Genomic DNA, 17,964 nt, shown 5'->3' with positions numbered 1-17,964 from the left:
TTGCACCAATATCCTCTTCGTTTGGCTTTATCAATACGTTGTCTCCATCCACTTTTCATATTTTGCTTGACCTCCTTGTATTCAGCTAGGATCACCATTTATTTCATTCGGCCTCCTTGATCGTCCGGTACCAAGCAGATGTTTGGTACCTGATCATCTTGTTGTCGACCACTAAGTTACATCCATCACATACACACCATGAGACAAGCAAACACATATCTCTAATTTTAATTCCAGTCAGTTCATAATGAATATGCTCAAATAAAATTCCAAATTAATTCAAATCACATCAAAGCTCATACAAAATCAAAGATCATCAAACCAAATAAATATCAATTTCAATCATTTATTATAAATAAACGAAAATATATTTTAACTTGATTTTTCAATTTTTTTTAATTTTGTTGGTCTTCTTCGTGCACCTTTGTGTGTCCATGTTATGGGACAACTGGGTTTTGCTTATGGTTGGCTGTCGCAAACTCTGGGATGATTTACAGCCCAAGCCAAAGTAGCTTAAGAGATACATGTAGAACATCACACCTAAAGTTACTGATAAAAGCAACATCTATAACCCTACTTTTTTATATGTATTTTTGAGATCGAGAACATGTAAAAAAAGCTTAAGGACAACAAATGAAAGAAAAATAACCTTCCAGGTGAGCAATTTACTTTATTCTCTTTTATTCTGACCATCCAAAACATCCTCTAGAGTCTAGATCCACAAGAACATGCTAAAAGTCTCGGTGCAAACGGATGGAATCATGGGATAAAAGCTCGGTTGTTCCGGTTTCTTTTAATATAAGAGAAGTTAATAGTTAAAAAAAATTAATAACTTTTTCAAAATAAAGTACGCATTTTTAAGCCTCAGAATCCAACTGTTGTTAGCTGCGAGAAATAGAAAATCAGCAGATGCTTACACTACCACGCCATGCTTTGGGTTCTGGAGCTCAAATGGCACCCCCTCTCCATGATAAGGACGATCCTGAGAATGCGGTCCATGGCGGCTTCATGCTGCATCCACCGACGCTCGTTGAAGTCACGGCCGGTGAACTGGGAAAATTTGATGATTTGCCACTAAAAATTTAATTCACTTTAATTACAATATCATCAGAACTAATGATAAATGGTCCCTTGAGTTTATAACTGTGAAGTAGGTGACAAATAAGCTAAGCTCATTTTCACCAGTGACAAATCATCAATTAACCCGCTTAGCTTGATGATTTATTGGTATATCTGGCGACGCCTGCCATTGCAGCACGGGTGGTGTCTGGTAGAGGAAATTTTACTAAGTCATACGGACATATAATTTATTAAGATTATTTATTTATATTGAAATTCGTATAAAAATATAAAAAACTTATAAAATAAAAGAATCAATAGAAAAATAAATATTAAGTGTAAAAACTGGACAACCAAAATAGATCTATCTTTTAAAGGTGACTTTTCCGGTGTTTGATAGCGGGCCATTCATGTGCGTTGGAGCGGGCAACGGCATTGTGGTGGGTGCCGACGTGTCCACAGGCCATGCTGCTATTAAATTGTTCGGTAAGATTATGCATTATGTCGATTGTAATTTCATATAGTGTTGATTTGATCCTTCGCTGCGTCACAGCTGACTGGGACGCGCGGAATTAGTGTTACATATTTATATGTAAGTGGGTATTTTTTTTTAACGAGATTGATTATCAGAGGAGATGAATAGATATCTCAATATTTTTTTACAAAATTGATAATTTTTTATTTGAATCAGTCAACGCACCTTAAAACTCGAGCAGAAGTAAAAATAGAGAGAATTTTTAATAAGAAAAAATTAAAGCAACACAATTTCACAGATGGTATATGAATCATAGGTTCTATTTAAAATCAATCTAATCTATGTATCTTAGCGCTCGGAAAATCACAACTTACAAATAATAAGAAAAGATTAACACCGAGTAATGAAACTATCCAAATTGATTGTCTAGAGGTAAGAAGATTTAAGACCTCATCATATAAGAGTGTGTATGTGAATTTTATGTCTCGAACAATAAGAAGAATAATATCATAAGGTGCTGAGATTTTAGCTCAAAAATCAAAACAAAAATCAAATCTAAAAACCGAAAAACTTGCAAGAAAACCAATAGAATGAAACTAGAAGGAGGTGGGAACAATAATATGAAGAAAAATAAACTTCATTGCAGCAGATGTCAGCCTTATTTTAGACAGAGTACAATTTTTTCTTCTCACAGAGCTCTTATCTAATATACAGGTTAAACACTCATCTTACTCTATCTAAAACTCTAGCACAAGACTCTCATATGGATAACACAAGAGACTCAAAATTGCTGGTTCATCTCCTCCTATAGCCATACCACTCTATTTATATGCTAGGAAACTTGATTCCTAAATTTACTAGCTTTTTTTTCTTCCAAAATACTCATATCTTATACTATAATTATACCTACTATCGAGGGTATTTTAGTCTATTTTCTTCTCGATTTATCAGACGGTCGCGCCGACTTCACAATTTAGCTTCGCCTCAACGTAAGCTTCGCGATGGTGCTACGTACTCCTCCGGTCCTCCCAGGATTTTGAGGTCAAACTGTGAAACCCTAGCACGCTTCTCAAAGCGTGACTCACCACTTGCTTACACTTTAAGCAAATGCTCTGATGTCAACACATGTATTCCGTCTTGTGATCCTGATCACTGACAAGTATCTCCCGCTCCCGATCCCTCGAGCCATTTTGCCACTTACACCGATATCTCCTTCGCTTGGTTTTGTCAATACGTTGTCTTCATTCGATTTTTATATTTTGTTTGACCTCCATATGTTCAGCTAAGATCATATTTTACTTTATTCAGTCTTCTTATCGTTCAGTACCAAGCACTCCACTTGACTCCGGTTATCCCATTATCGACCGCTAAGTTACATACATCACACAAACATCATGAGACAAGCAAACACGAATACCAATTTCAATCATTTATTATAAATAAATTAAGATATATTTTAACTTGATTTTTTATATATATTTTTTTGTCTTCTTCGTGTACCTTTGTGTGTCCATGTTATGGGACAACTGGGTTTTGCTTATGGTTGTCGCAAACTCTGGGATGATTTACAGCCCAAGCCAAAGTAGCTTAAGAGATACATGTAGAACATCACACCTAAAGTAACTGATAAAAGCAACATCTATAACCCTACTTTTTTATATGTATTTTTGAGGTCGAGAACATGTAAAAAAGCTCAAGGACAACAAATGAAAGAAAAATAACCTTCCAGGTGAGCAATTTACTTTATTCTCTTTTATTCTGACCATCCAAAACATCCTCTAGAGTCTAGATCCACAAGAACATGCTAAAAGTCTCGGTGCAAACGGATGGAATCATGGGATAAAAGCTCGGTTGGTCCGGTTCCTTCCGATCATGACCAGTAGGTAACGAAAGCAGGCTGCTCAGTTGTCATGGATCATGATTGGCTACAAGGAAAGAGTTGGAGTGGACAGGTAGGAAGGAGATGGCAAGAGTTCCTTCGTTTCGGTGCCCTTCCTGGATCAAGCTCATATCCATGATTGATCGACGCGGGCCATTCTAGAGACTGCGGAAACGATCGATGGCATCCCGTCCCTACATGATCGCACTAACTCCAAATAATGTCATTTCAAACCAAAAAGATTGTTCCCTCGAGGAAGCAAATCCAAAGAGGTATACTGGCAGGTAGGAAGGATTAGCATGATAATAACGAACTCTGGTGGCCAGTAGGTATCAACTATATATACTAAAGTGCCTGGAATCGGTGGAATCTCAGGGACTCTACTGTAGCAGTGCGTATGTATATATATGTGTGTATATATATATGTAATTTTTTCGGACATTCTAGAAAAATGTTGAAATAAATATTAGTTACATTAATAAATCGGCTGAAAAAAATCTAAAATGCAAAGAAAAATATCTAAAACTAAAAAACCGAATTATTTTATGTTAGTACTTTCATATACATGTTAAAACTATATACATGCATAAAAGTATTATTATTTTCTCTATAATTAATTGAATATATTTAACATTAATAATTTTATAAATAAATATTGAAATATACAAAATTTGTGAATATAATTTTTTGACTTTTTTTTTAGTTCACACAGCGAAATAAAAATGGACGTAGCGTAAACACACCAATCAAACTAGTTATACTTACGGTGCCTTATCCTGGGTTTCACTGCAACGAAGCTGGACTCTCCCCAGGCACCGGCAGCCTGACCGACCATGGAACAGCATTTGTTCAGCAGTTCAGGTTTCTGCGGATCTGCTTTCCACGTAGCACTGGAGTCTTCTATGTTTCCTAATTGAAATATAGAGGTATCACTGGACTCTGAACAGGATTAAAATTTTACAGAAATTTTAAAATTTTAAATATCTAATTCTGGAATTTTTTTTCAGTAGCACGTGGGACCTGCTGAGCATATGATGAAAAATAGCTAAAATTTCGTTCTTTTTGCTGATAAACGAAAAAAATTCTAAAACAAAATTGAAATCTCTACGCTGGACAGAGAATCGAGTTATACAGCAGCTTTTTTGCCTGTATTTCACTCGGACTGCGAAGCCTTGCAAACTCTGTCGCAACTCACGACCTCGATCTCTAAGCATCAAAAAGGGGGGGGGGGGGGGGGGAGAGAATTTCGACAAACCGCAGGCATGCGGAAAAGTGGACAAGTGAACTGAAACAAAACCAAAATTAAGTAGGCACACGGGAAGACGGCCGTTGCCGGCCAAGTCAACTCTACAGAGGTGCGTGCATACACAGACTATATCAGCCATTCGTATCTCCCATTTAATACTTATACATTTATTTTTTTATACTTTATAATTTTTTCATCTACTAATCTAATATAAATTTTAACATAAATAGATATTTTTAATAAGTCATACGTCCGTATGTGCCATTAGAATCAATAATATATATTAACATACAGGAATCGGGGAATGATGAGTGCACCATATCACTGTAGCTACTGTAGTGACGAAGCTCCGCCATGCAATACCGATCCAATGGAACCCGCGCGGCAGAGCCCTCGTGCTTTTCGACGGCTCACTAGCTAGCAAGAGAGAGGCCGATGAGAATATATACATGTTCGTATTTTTTATTTACCTCTTGATTTTGTTTACGGTTATAAAAGTGATCTAAAAATTATAAATATTTTTATGAGCAAACTAGATCTCAATAGAAAACCATTTTAATTGGTTTGATAAAAAAACATGAGTCAATATTTAATTAAAATTCTCCAAAAAATCTACTTTTATAACTTCTAGCTATTTTTAATGCCTCAAGTAAATTCCATTTTTTTAAAAAAAATCACTAATATTCTTCACATGTGATATACTAATTTTTAAAAATATTTTTTAATCCTAGGTCATTTGCTGAAAAAATAACTTCCTTTATAATGTACTATTTATATACATTTTTATCATTTCATATAATATTTTCGAACATCAATACACTGTTTACGTACATAAATCACTGACTCGCTAACAAGAGAGGTCTATGTTTGTGTGGCATATGTGCAACACTATATTAATAGAGATTTTATAAGATATAGCATAAGTATTAGGTCCTCCCTGACCTATAGTAAATTTACAATATATAAACAACATTATATATATATGATTATAATATATATATATATATATATATATATATATATATTGTCATATAATACACTATAAGATCTTACATCCACGACAGACCGAACAGATTAAACAAAGTACAACTGCCAAAGCTAGGTTGCCTCAGCCCATTCGGCCGGTGGAGGTAGGTTGCTCCAAGTTTACATAAGCCCCTCTGTTTCCTATAAAATTGCATAGTTAGATAATAAACCAATATACACCTTATGCTTTGACCCTTAATTTTATTACATATCGTATTTCCTACCTATCAAAAACATCCCGGACACTACATTTTGATTAGAACAAACATATTGACCTGAACCCATCAATCCAGACCGTAACTAGTGGATCAGGAGAAAAAATATTTAGATGTATTTTGATTTTTGAGAAATCCCGCCTAAAGGAATATTAGTTATATTGATAAATTTTATGAAATAATCTAAAATCCATAAAAACATCCAAAATTAAAAAAATTAAACTAATTTTGTTGGGCTTGAACTTCTGTCGTCCGCATTTCAAAATTATGTGCATGTATGAAATTGATATTACTTTTTCTATAATTAATTGAATGTGTTAAATATTGAAAAAAAATCATATCTAAATTATGATATATTCAAATTTAGTTAATCTAATTTTTTATATTTCTTTTGTCACGGTCTATACAGGGAAAAAGTTCAATCATAAAATGCACGAATAGCACGACATAGCGCGCCTGTTTTTATTATAAAGTCTTATTTTATCTGACAATATTACCGTAAACGTATTGTCCCGTTATCTCTGGTGCTCTGACCAGGACTAAAATACCACGGGCGCGTGAAGGCGACAATCAACCTAGTTTTCCAGCCAATTGAGCCGAACAGCGAGGCGCACGCGGCCGGGGAACCTTCGGATCCGATCCCCCTCCCCTCCTCCAGCGCGCGGCATCTTCGCACGCCGGCCACGTGACGACCGTCCACCCGCCACCGCCACCTCGCCTTTTATAAGCGGGCTCGCAGCAGGTGAGCGAGCTCAGCTCATCGCACTCGCACACCCATCTGGCATTACACCAACCTAGCTTAGATCTCTCTCCACTTGCCTCCCTGCTTGGTCTCCTTGCTATTTCCCCGGCTCGCCGTCGTCGGCTGATAGCGGACAGTCTTGAGTCTGTGGGCCGGGATAAAACTAGAAGAAGATGTCGGACGACACGGCGACCGATGGCACGGCGACCTGCATCGACATCATCCTCGCCATCATCCTGCCGCCCCTCGGAGTCTTCTTCAAGTTCGGCTGCGGGGTGAGCACCCATCGATTTCACAGTTATCATGCTGCGAGGTCGCCGATGGTGGGTTCAAGGCGTTGGCAGCAGGTTTTGTGGTTTTCTGACTGCTTTTGTGATGGCTTGGGTTGCAGATTGAGTTCTGGATCTGCCTGATTCTCACCTTCTTCGGCTACCTCCCCGGCATCATCTACGCCGTCTGGGTCATCACCAAGTAGAGGAGGAGCCACGACCCCTCAAGGTATCGTGCCTGCAACTTCCTCAAGAACTTGGTGCCTTTTTTACTGAGAACTTGAAAAGTGTTCTTTCTTTGCTTAGGGAGAAGTAGCAAGTAAGATGCAAGTTTTGCATTTTTTGGATTACTTGATTTGACTCAAAACTAAAAAAATAAGCTAACCATTCACTTTTACCCAATTAAATTAAAAAAATAAATTAAGTAGCGACTTAAACTATCCATTAGGTATTTACTGGTATCCCTGAAAATAAGAGGTATCAAGAGAAGAGTGTTGCAAATTAAAGAAAGAAGTCGCATCTTGCTTGCTTGCTGTTTTCAGTGATGCTGAAGATTTTGTTAACCCTGTCGAAGGATGAACTAATCAATATGTGATTCTCCTTGCTTATGGCAGGAGATGATGGGGACCTTGCTCGTGTGATCCGTCGTGCGTGCCTGGTGCAATCTGTTTGTTTGAGATGTAATCTTTTTTCTGGTGTTTTCGAATTCCTTCTTTGGCCCGCTCTGGATACGGGGCTCACTGTGTTGGGTGTGCTGTACATGTGCCTACGACTGTTTCTCGCTGCTGCTGCTGCTGCTGTACCTCTTCCATTGTATCATCCTGTTCATCTGCACATTTCCCTCCCTGTACTTTTGATTGATTCATTAGTCGATTATTTCGTCCTGTTCTAGTGGAGAAAATCTACTGGCTTAATTAGTTCTTTGACTTCTGAGCATTGTTTTCAACATTGTAATTTTTTATTGGGAACGGGAATCAAATATTGTTTGGCGAGTGCCCCGTGATGGAGGGCTGGGCTGCGAATTTCAAACGGACGTGACCGATCGAACGGGTCACGGAAAGGGTGATCGCGTAGAAAACCATGGACGTTTCCAGCGGGAGGCTAGTCCCTGTCGAGCTTTTTTGTTCGTATCGATCCTCTCCGTATTTTATTTATCCACGTCTTTTACTTTTCGTTTTCCAATTTGAATATCCGATGCTAACAAGTGACAAGTCACAAAATGCCAGCTCACCGTGGCGCCTAGTGTCATGAGAGTTTGTACCTGCACTGTTTACAAAATGAAGCAACGGAGATTTCGGTTCTCTTTGTACCGGGAAATCAGATAGTTAGATAATCTTTAACTGTTTTCTATCAGGTCTTAAAATCCCTTTATAAAGAGTTTTTTTTCCTTCAGCCTTTTAACGATTTTTCTTCATGGTTTTTTTTTTCAGTTCATTCCTTTTAGAATAGGAATCTCTTTGAAGAAAAATTATTAAAGATAAGAGAAAATAAATGAAATAGAAATAGAAAAAAAATCGGGAAGAAAACGAAATGAGAAAAATACAGTTGAAGACGGTCTTATACGTAGATACTTAGCAATCCGGAGCGGATCCAAAGGAAAGTAGATACTTAGTAATCAGGAGCGGATCCAAAGGGGCTAGTGGCTTCAACCCCATGGTTTTGTAGCCAATGGAAGGTTCCGTCATCTCTCCAAACATTTTTTTGTCAGAGAGAGAGGTGATTGAATCATTCTTACCTGGCTTATCTGTATCTGCCACTAGTAGCAATGATCAGATATTGATATTTAGTAGCTTTAGTGAATTAAAATATGCCCTCATAGAGTCACCATGCCTGACCCTAGCGAGAGCCCAGCTACGACGGATACAAAACCTTGGGAAACATCAGCCACCGGGGCCGTCGAGATGGACGTGGATGAGTGCGTATTTCAGTTCATGAAATATCGTTAAGAAAGGAAACAGAGCTGCCTTGGTTCTCGTTGGATCTCGTTTTCTTCTGCGACCTGGTTCCCCACAGCCGAGAGCGACCGGCCATCTAACAGCTCCGCAACGTGCAGAGGCGTGACCTGGCGAACGCCACTGCACGCGCCAGCTTGGCCTCGCGAAACCACGCGGGCGGATCGGAGCGGAGAGGAGAGGCAAGAACAACCCCGGCAAACCTGCCTTTCGCTGGACTAGCAATGAAAACGGACGGGATCGTTGCAAAACTTCTTAACGGTTTTCATTTTCATATTTTTTTCCTTAAAAACGAAATCAAAAATAGAAAAATCGAAATTGAGTACGAACTAGAGAATATCAGATATAAAAAGAACTTATCCCGAAAAAAAAAACTACAGGTATCAATCGGGAACCAATAATTCAAACTAAAAATACCGACTCATAAAATCATGACTTTAAATTTCAGTACAATACATAATTAATTCACACCAATAAAAATAATTCATAGCATACACAGATAGGCCACGTAATGACATAAGTCTCAACTGAAAAACAACAACTATATCGTAACTCGAGTACTCGATATAACATATAATCACACAAAGACTAAGTTTGAAAACGGCACAGACGCAAAAAGTTTGAACAACATCGGTAGATCGACAGCTAACTGAGACTAGACTTGCGGTCTAGGTGAATTGAGATAGAAGTAGTGTTTAGGGTGGCTGGTTGGGCTTAGCTTATAGGCTATATTATGATTTGTGAAGCGTGATCTCAACTTAAAAAATGAAAAACTCCTGATTAAAAATAAAAAATCCGAAAATGGTCAGAAAAAAACAAATGTTTTTTTCCTGTCATCTGCGCACACCCTCTTGCCCTGCCTTCACAGATTTTTTTATTTTTATATTTCAAAAATCAAAAAATTACAAAAATAAACGTCTATTTAAAAAATAGAACTGAACTATTGTCACCGTTTGAATCCAATGGACAACATGTTTAAAAAATGTGTACCATTACTTTGAAATTCAAAACACTATCGAAAGAGTCATAAAAAATTCTGAAACAAGTGCATGTTGACTTTACAACGAACGACAGTAGTATAGTTTTATAATTTCTCAAACGGACACATATTTTTATAATTTTGTATTTTCGAAATATAAAAAATATCTCTGTCGCGCGCCAAACCAGTGGATCACACGGTACAACGGCGAGTCTTGTTTGGGCCTTGCCTCGGATACGGCCCATCATAGAATTCTACGTCGTACTCAGCTTTCACCTCGCTATGGGCCTTGCCTCGGATCAACCAGAAAAGAAACATTAGCAAACCTGACGACGAGGCCTGCCGTGCCATCGAAACTGGCAGGCCCAAGCGCAAGGATTACTGCCCCAGTTACGAGCAACACCTCTAGACTGTCAGCGGTTGCTTGTAAACTAGGAACCCCACGGTGATTTTGCATAAAAGACGTGGGACTCGACCAAATATGGACGTAAATCGACCTCTGTTTGCCTGCTAATGAAGAGCTAGAGAACAACAACGAAAGAAGAGTTCCAAGCATCATGTAGAAACGCGGTGCAGCAACGAGACACCAACAGGCAAGGAAGACCTCTCCAGGCTGCACAGAATCAAAAGAAGCCTAGCAGTCTTAAGAGCTAGAAAGATCAGGGACTCGCCAGTGCAGTCGCGATACTGGCAATCTGGCATCAAACGGGGGATCTACTAGTAATCAACCGATTGGTAGTCTACATTGGCGTCACAAGTAGTATATCGCAACGAGGAGTCGATAAAACTTCGCTGTGATAAACTTGAAAAGAGATAACTTGTGCTTTACCACATTCTTGTATAGATGGCCAATCTCTGAATGCCATGCCGTGAGGAACGCGAGTCAATCTGTTGATCCTCAGAAACAACTGAAAATCAATTGAGGGCGAAGTTGCCAATTTCGCTTCAAAAAAATGGCACTCAGTAAACACTATAAAATCACAATAAGATCGTATAAGAATTCAGGCAGAACACGGACAAAGCAATCATCTGCAACACAAGCATTTCTTGCATTTTAGACACCAGAAATGTGCATGTCTCTTAAGAGCAGTGATTATCTAATGCATCTCTCAATAGTGAAACTAAAAAATGACAACCTGCTTTATATTGAGCCAGTGAATCAAAACATCTATGGCAGTGCGAGATGCCATCCAAGTTATCAGATCATTAGAAAAAGCTAATTCCTACAGTAGTGTAAATGTTGAAATCCAACAATATAACTAAGAATTGCAACTTAAGTTCAAGAACATCAGCACAGCAGACTCATTACAGATAAGCTCACAGATATCAATCCAGCAGACCACTGCAAGTAGAGATGAGAGCAAAACTCTTTGCATTATCTGATAACTGAATCAACAATACAGCCATCGTTGTTAAGAGTTTCAATGAAAATTCCACCACTTACCATAGTAGTTCAAAGCAGTAGAATAGTAATAATTTAAGGATGGTACATTAGGCTTATAACTGTTGCAAGAGATACACAAACCAAGCAAGAGAGGCATTTCAAAGTTCCCCTGCAAATCCCGAACAAAGAAAGACAACCAGCCATTGCAATATATAGTTCGTTCTACCTACTGTGCCTCCTCTGTATCTCGACTCTTCTTCTTTTTCTTCTCCTTTTTCTTTTCACTCTTCTCAGCTTCCACACCATCTCCATTCTGAGCACTCTCTGGATCCGCAGCGCCACTTCCTTCCTTGCTCTTCTTCTTCTTCTTTTTCTTCTCACTTCCATCCTTCTCCTCAGCCACATCGACCTTCTCCTCCTTCTCCTCCTTCACCTCCACAGCCTCAGCTGATCCTGATTCGCCCTTGTCTTTCTTTTTCTTCTTCTTCTTCTCACTCTTCTCCCCTTCCACTGCCTCAGCAACTTCCTCAACCTTGATCTTCTTTGCAGGAACAGAAGCATCAGCATCATCGCCCTCCTCATCCTTCCGCCTCTTCTTCTTTTTCTTCTCACTGACCTCTTCAGTCGCAACTGCATCCTGTTCCACCTTCACCTTCTCTGGCTCAGGAGCAGCTGCAATGCTAGCAATCGATACATCACCACCAGTGGGAAGGACCACATTCCGAAGCCACTCAGCTGGGGTCTTCTCATTTGGCTTCCCATGCTTATCAAGGAGACCCTCAGCAACCAGCTTTTTCTTCTTGAGAGCCACTGGGCCAAGCCCCCACTTCCTCGGGTATGTGTCTCTGTCCATCACCACCCTCTTGATCTTTGCAACTGCACCATGGTCGCAAGTCGCCATAACAGCAGTGGTCATCTCAGCAATACCAATGGCAATAGCCTCCCCCTTTGTAGTCATGAGAACCACCTCCTCCCCAGTCTCAATATCATTCTCAAACCGGAGCAACCCGGGGATCATAAGCTTAGCACCGTAGCAGATAGCATTTACAGCAGAATCCTTCACAACAAGCCTCTTGTAGCTAGTAAGCAGTACCTCAAGTGGCATGACGACCCGCCTCAAGTAGGTCTCGTCCTTGTAGTTGTCGAGCGCCCACATCGCGTCCATCACATCGTGCATGGTCACCATGTTGTCCTGCTCCCCCATGATCCCGGACCGGACACGGCGCAGCTCCTGCATATGCGCCCCTACACCAAGGAGCAGCCCAAGGTGCACACAGAGAGTCCGGACATAGGTACCTGCCTCGCAGGAGATCCAGAACACCGCAAGGTGGCGCTCAGGATCGTGCTCCAGAAGTTTGCTCTCGTAGATGGTCCGCACCCTGAGCTGGCGCTTGACCGCGGAGATGAGCGGCGGGCGCTGGAACACGGCGCCCGTGAGCGCCTCCAGGGCGCGAGCCACGCGCGCGGTGTCCGGCACGGCGGCGTGGAAGCGGGCGACGCAGACGTACTCCTTGCCGGCGCCCTGCTGTGACTTGACGAGGCGCGTGGCGCGATCGACGCAGACGATGAGGTTGCCGGTGACCTTGGGGTCGAGCGTGCCGCTGTGGCCGGTCTTCTCGGAGCGGAGGAGGCGCTTGATCCAGGCGACCACCTCGTGGGAGGACGGGTTGGAGGGCTTGTCGAGGTTGATGACGCCGTAGCGGAGGTGCTCGGCGAGGGGGCGCTTGAGCGGCGAGTGGCCGGAGGGGAGCGGGGTGTAGTGGCCCGTGCGGACGTTGAGGCGGTCGTAGTTCTTGAGGAGGAGCGGCCAGGTGGAGGTATCGAGGGACGGCACCAGGGACTGGGGCTTGATGAGGTAGCCATCGGTCTTCTCCTCGGCCTCGGCGAGCGACGGCGGGTCGGTCGCGGCGGCGGTGGTGGCGTCCTTGGACTTGTTCTTCTTCTTCTTGGATTTGGTGTGCTCGGAGGCGGGGGACGCGACGGCCGGCGGTGTGGACGACATGGCGGCGGTCGGGGGGGGGGAGGGGGGTACTAGGTTTTTCTCGGCGAGGGAGGGGAAACGGGGGCAGCGGCGGCGTGGCGGCAACGGAGGAAGGGGGTTTTAAGGGAAGGGTTTAGGGTTTAGTGGATGGGGAATGGGCCGATGGGCTTTGAGGCTGGACCGGGCCGAAGTAGATGTTCATTTTGGTATGGCGACAGCGACACGGGATTCATGCTGAGGATCGGACTTTTTTAGAGGAGGAATAAAGATTAAAAAAAAGGCTATTTTATCTTCTTTAACTGTTGTTGGAGTCTGATTTTCACTCTGAACTTAAAAATCAGATATCCAACCCCTTTGAACTATTAAAATAAGCAAATTACCCTCCTCATCTTATTCCAAGGTGATTTTAATCCGATGTGACGCTGACATAGCGACGAAGCCCGCATATGAGGCTCCGCCCCCATCTCCTTTTCCTCTTTTCTTTTTTCTCCTTCTCTTCTATCTCCCCTAACATATATTGTCATAGTGTGAAGCAATCTCCTCCATAGGTGATCGGAACATGACGAAAGAGATCGCGAGCAAGACGAACACTCACGCGGGCAAGGGCGGCGGTAGATAGGTAGAGGGCACTCCGTGTGTGGCCAAATTTAGCTCTCCTCCAACATCGGTGTCGACTATGGCTTCACATCGTCCCTCTATCAGCCCGCCATCATTAGTGCTCCCCATTCTACCTGCAGCACCGTTCCCATCCCCTTTAGACTCAGCACCACCGTTGTCTCTATCGTTCCCCGTGCCCACCGTTGTTGCGCCGTCACCATCTCTACCACTCCGGTCCATGGTGCTTGAGGAGCATGGATGCAAAGGGCAATGGGGGGAGGCAATCGTGCCTCCTTCATCTCCCCCACCTCCTACAACATCTTTGTTGACCTCGACAGTTCCCACCAAGGGCGGCCATTTCCATATCTATGGGATGCGCGAAGGAAGATTGAGAGAGAATGAAGAGAATAAGAGAGTGATTGGAAAGTGGGTATACAAAAAGAGATGATTTGTTATTTACATTTATTGCCACGTGGAAAGAAGATCCAACATGGTGTACATGTCAACTTGTGATGTGTCAAAATCGTCACCAACCAGGGGCAAAACTGTGGCGCGAATGGCTTATAGAGGTAATTTGTCCGGTTTCAATAGTTCAAGGGGGTTGGATATCTGGTTTTCAATTGGGGGGAGGAAAATCAAGCTTAAACAATAGTCCAAGGAGATAAAGTAGAGTTTTTCTAAAGATTATCCCAACCTCTGCATTACATGACAGACACTGTTTGACACAGCTTATGCTTGTGGATTCTGAAGGATTTTGCAGAAGCTATGCCAAACGGTAGGATTCTATAGCACATTATCAGTAAGCGGATTCTGAGAATGAACCGCACATTATCAATTAGACTTCTTTTTAGACCATGATCATGATATGGATGACTTTTGTTGAACTGACACTGTAAGACCTCGAACCCGGTATCTCCTATGCCTCTTGTATCAGTCCCTGTATTAAGTAGCTAATACGTATAATATAACAGTTGTAGCATCACAGTCAAACTTCGTACATAAATACTAAGGTTTAGAGTACAAAAGGTTTACGAACCATACAGTATATTACAAATCTAGTCGAACGGCAAAAAAACACAGCGGAAAGTAAGGACCCATAGCCATAAGCAGCTAGGATGCGAACACAACTTCTACAACTGCTCTTTATCCTCACCTGCACCTCCAACGAAATCGGCATCGCCTTCCTCATCTGAATGACAACAAGAGCGAGTATGGAAGGTACTCAGCAAGCCTTATACTACTTCGAAGTATTGATAGATGCATAAAAGGGTAATTCAAGGATGAGGCTTTACGATTTTAGTTAGTGCAAAGGAATTTTATGCAGGTATTACATTGTATCATCTATTATTGACCTTAAAACAGTTTGAATAGTTCAAAAACAAGGTAACAAGCTATATCTAGAGGTTTTTCGGTCCTAAGAGGGGCTATACATTGCTCCGCAATCCCTATCATCATATCTAATGTACCTCTAGTACCACACAGCTCCTAATGGATTGAGCCAGTAACCTCATCACATTGACATCTAGTCCACGCACTCACTCATCAAGACACACGCACCCGAAGTCTAGTCAAAACGGTTGCTGCTGTCGCATGTCTATGACCGTGGACATGACTGTTCGGATAGTTTTACACTCTACAGAGGTTGTAGACTGCACCCATGCGATATGCTCAGCCTCCAAACCGTTGCAAGAAAAAAAGCGAATCATACCATGACATTTCAATCACCTTTCCTATCAGGCTTTTCTACTAGACACCCTAAGTACCAAAGACCATATATTGAATGTCAGCCCCCTTTTTAAGCGGTTAGCTGGTTCCCGAAACATTCAAACAAAGGGACAAATGGTCACTTGACTATTCGCTGCTCCGTAGCCTCCTAGTATGATGCCTAACCCAGTCCAGTGAAAGAAAAGTCAAGTCATGTCTATATAGGACGTATGGTTGCACGATGATGGCTAAACATGACGGTGCAATCACTCAATCCTTAAACAGTCGGGTCATGCATCTTTATCGGTAATGAATACCACCAGGTAACTCAAGCCCTCAAGAGTATCCTCCACGTGGGACCACTCTACCTTCCCGCGCCAAAATAGTTTTCACATATTTTTACACATTACCCTCCATATCCCACATGGCATCAAGGATTTCACAACCATCAAGGATTCATAATATGTGAGTTAACATTGATAATAGTAAATTGTTATTTCCGAAGAAATGCATTTTAAAAGCGATGTCTACGAGAAGACATATTCAATCCTATGCATACTAGATATCAAGGCATCGTCCAACATTAATATAAATAGCGACAGGTAAATCCTATGGTGATATGTATTCTGGATGATGATATTTAAGGCATGTCAAGTGTTTGATAGGAGTAACTACCGGAAGTAGTTTGTAAAAGTGCAATGCATAGCACATGCGATAATAAGTTAAAATTTAGTTGATCATGTAGAGGGAGGGTGAATAGGCGTTTCCTGAAAATTAAAACTTTGCAGCAGAGTAAACAGTCCGGATATTCCGGGTCAAACTGGATACTCCAGGGTCTGGAGGTTCCGGGCTCAACCCGGATAGTCCAGGTAAAAACATGAAATCAAAAGCTATGAACTCCTAAACAATTCTAATTGATTCCAAGTGTTACCACATGTTCCTAAGGTTGTATGTAAGCCTTTTGATACTTCACCTGCTGCTAGAAACACACAATCACATAGATCAGGCAAATCGCCCAAAATCAACTAAAATAATAATGAAAACAAATGAGACACGAATTTATTTTTCGAAGTTCGGATCTAATGATCCTACATCTCTATTGAGGTGCTCACAAAGAGTTGAGTCTCTCTCAACCGTTATCCTCACCGAGCGACTACGAAGATCAAGCTCGAGGCTTACTCAACTTTCCTCTTTCCTTGTAGAGGCGAGGATAAATAAACTTTTGGAGGCACTTCACAAGCTTAGGTACTCTCCGGGTGATGCCTAGCTGTCTAGAAGCTCGAAGCCCCAAGAGTAAAGAACACGAATCGATGGCTTGATAGCGAACTCAAATGCTCAAAGATGGATTTATGCTCTCAAGCACTTGATCTCACTTTCCCAACTAACTCTCAAATCCTTGCAAGATTTAATGCACTAGAGGAGTGGGAGGGCTATAAAGAGGTTTTGAATGCTTTTGTCTTGAGTTGGTTCAACAGCAAATGAAGGAGGGGGGAGGGGGTATTTAAACATATCATCCAAAAACTAGCTGTTATAGTACTTTTTGTAATGACCCAGAGTATCTGAGTCAATTCAGAGACTTCAGATTGGTACTAAAATGCTTAGCCGAGAACCCTATCCGGAACCCAACCCGAAGGGTCCAGATAGACAACAGGACCTGAAGTATCTGGGTCAACTCGGAGACTCTGCGTGAAACACTTTGACTCAACCCGAGCACTTCTACAGGAGCAGCATCCGGAGACTGGCCACCCGGAGTATCCGGGCCAACCCGGAGGCTCCGGGTTAGACTCCAACACTAAACCAAACATCCCCTGGCGGAGCTAAACTCGGAGACTCCGGCCAACCCGGAGTATACGGGTCAACCCAGAGACTTTGGGTTCAGACAAAGACTACGAACTGCCCGATGTTCGTGGGGTGATTTGTGACTCCCATCTTTGGTCTAAAATAGTTATTTGAGCACTGAGATATTTTCAAGTTAATCTAAACGCATCTTTCTTGATAGAACGACACATCTATACTTAAATTCAAAATTAAAATAAAATTAAATCTATTGAGTGACTACGTGTTGCTTCTCTTTCCTTTTTGAGAGACGCCAACATCATTTAACCTTTTCAATTAGAATAAAACATGTTCATAACCTTAATAAACTCATTAGTCTCTTAATCATTTGTCATCAATTATCCAAAACACACATAGGGGTCATCAATTGTATATGCAATGGCCACTTAATAGATATTGAGGCATGCCAAATTAAAGAAATTAGAATGTGAAACAATGTCGTCTTAATCACAGAGCAAATTTCTTGCCCAACATACTATCTATATATTATTAGGCCCCATTTATCAGTTAGAACTATAATTTCATAAGAACAACAAGGCCTAGAAGGGTATGAGAAGAATTAAACATTAGACATGGGGAGATTTTTGCAACTTAATAAGGGCAAGTATACAATAACAAGT

General features: G+C 41.4%; 2 protein-coding genes across 2 annotated transcripts; one reads left to right on the top strand and one right to left on the bottom strand.

The window, feature by feature from the left end:
* The first annotated feature begins 6,642 nt into the window (after positions 1-6,642).
* LOC133893365 (hydrophobic protein LTI6A-like) lies at positions 6,643-7,828 on the top strand. Its single transcript, XM_062334367.1, has 3 exons — positions 6,643-6,917; positions 7,034-7,140; positions 7,526-7,828. Exons 1-2 carry the CDS (start codon positions 6,816-6,818, stop codon positions 7,115-7,117), a joined length of 186 nt encoding a protein of 61 aa, XP_062190351.1. The 5' UTR covers positions 6,643-6,815; the 3' UTR covers positions 7,118-7,140; positions 7,526-7,828.
* Positions 7,829-11,197: 3,369 nt separating this feature from the next.
* LOC133892603 (H/ACA ribonucleoprotein complex subunit 4-like) lies at positions 11,198-14,507 on the bottom strand. The gene has a single exon (XM_062333474.1). The coding sequence runs from the start codon at positions 13,226-13,228 to the stop codon at positions 11,453-11,455; it is 1,776 nt and encodes a 591-aa protein (XP_062189458.1). The 5' UTR covers positions 13,229-14,507; the 3' UTR covers positions 11,198-11,452.
* Positions 14,508-17,964: the final 3,457 nt, after the last annotated feature.

Source organism: Phragmites australis, chromosome 15 (genome assembly GCF_958298935.1).
Source record: "Phragmites australis chromosome 15, lpPhrAust1.1, whole genome shotgun sequence".
In the NCBI taxonomy this organism is placed as follows: domain Eukaryota; kingdom Viridiplantae; phylum Streptophyta; class Magnoliopsida; order Poales; family Poaceae; genus Phragmites; species Phragmites australis.
Note: the sequence above shows the minus strand (reverse complement) of the source record. Positions and strands in the feature narration are given on the sequence as shown.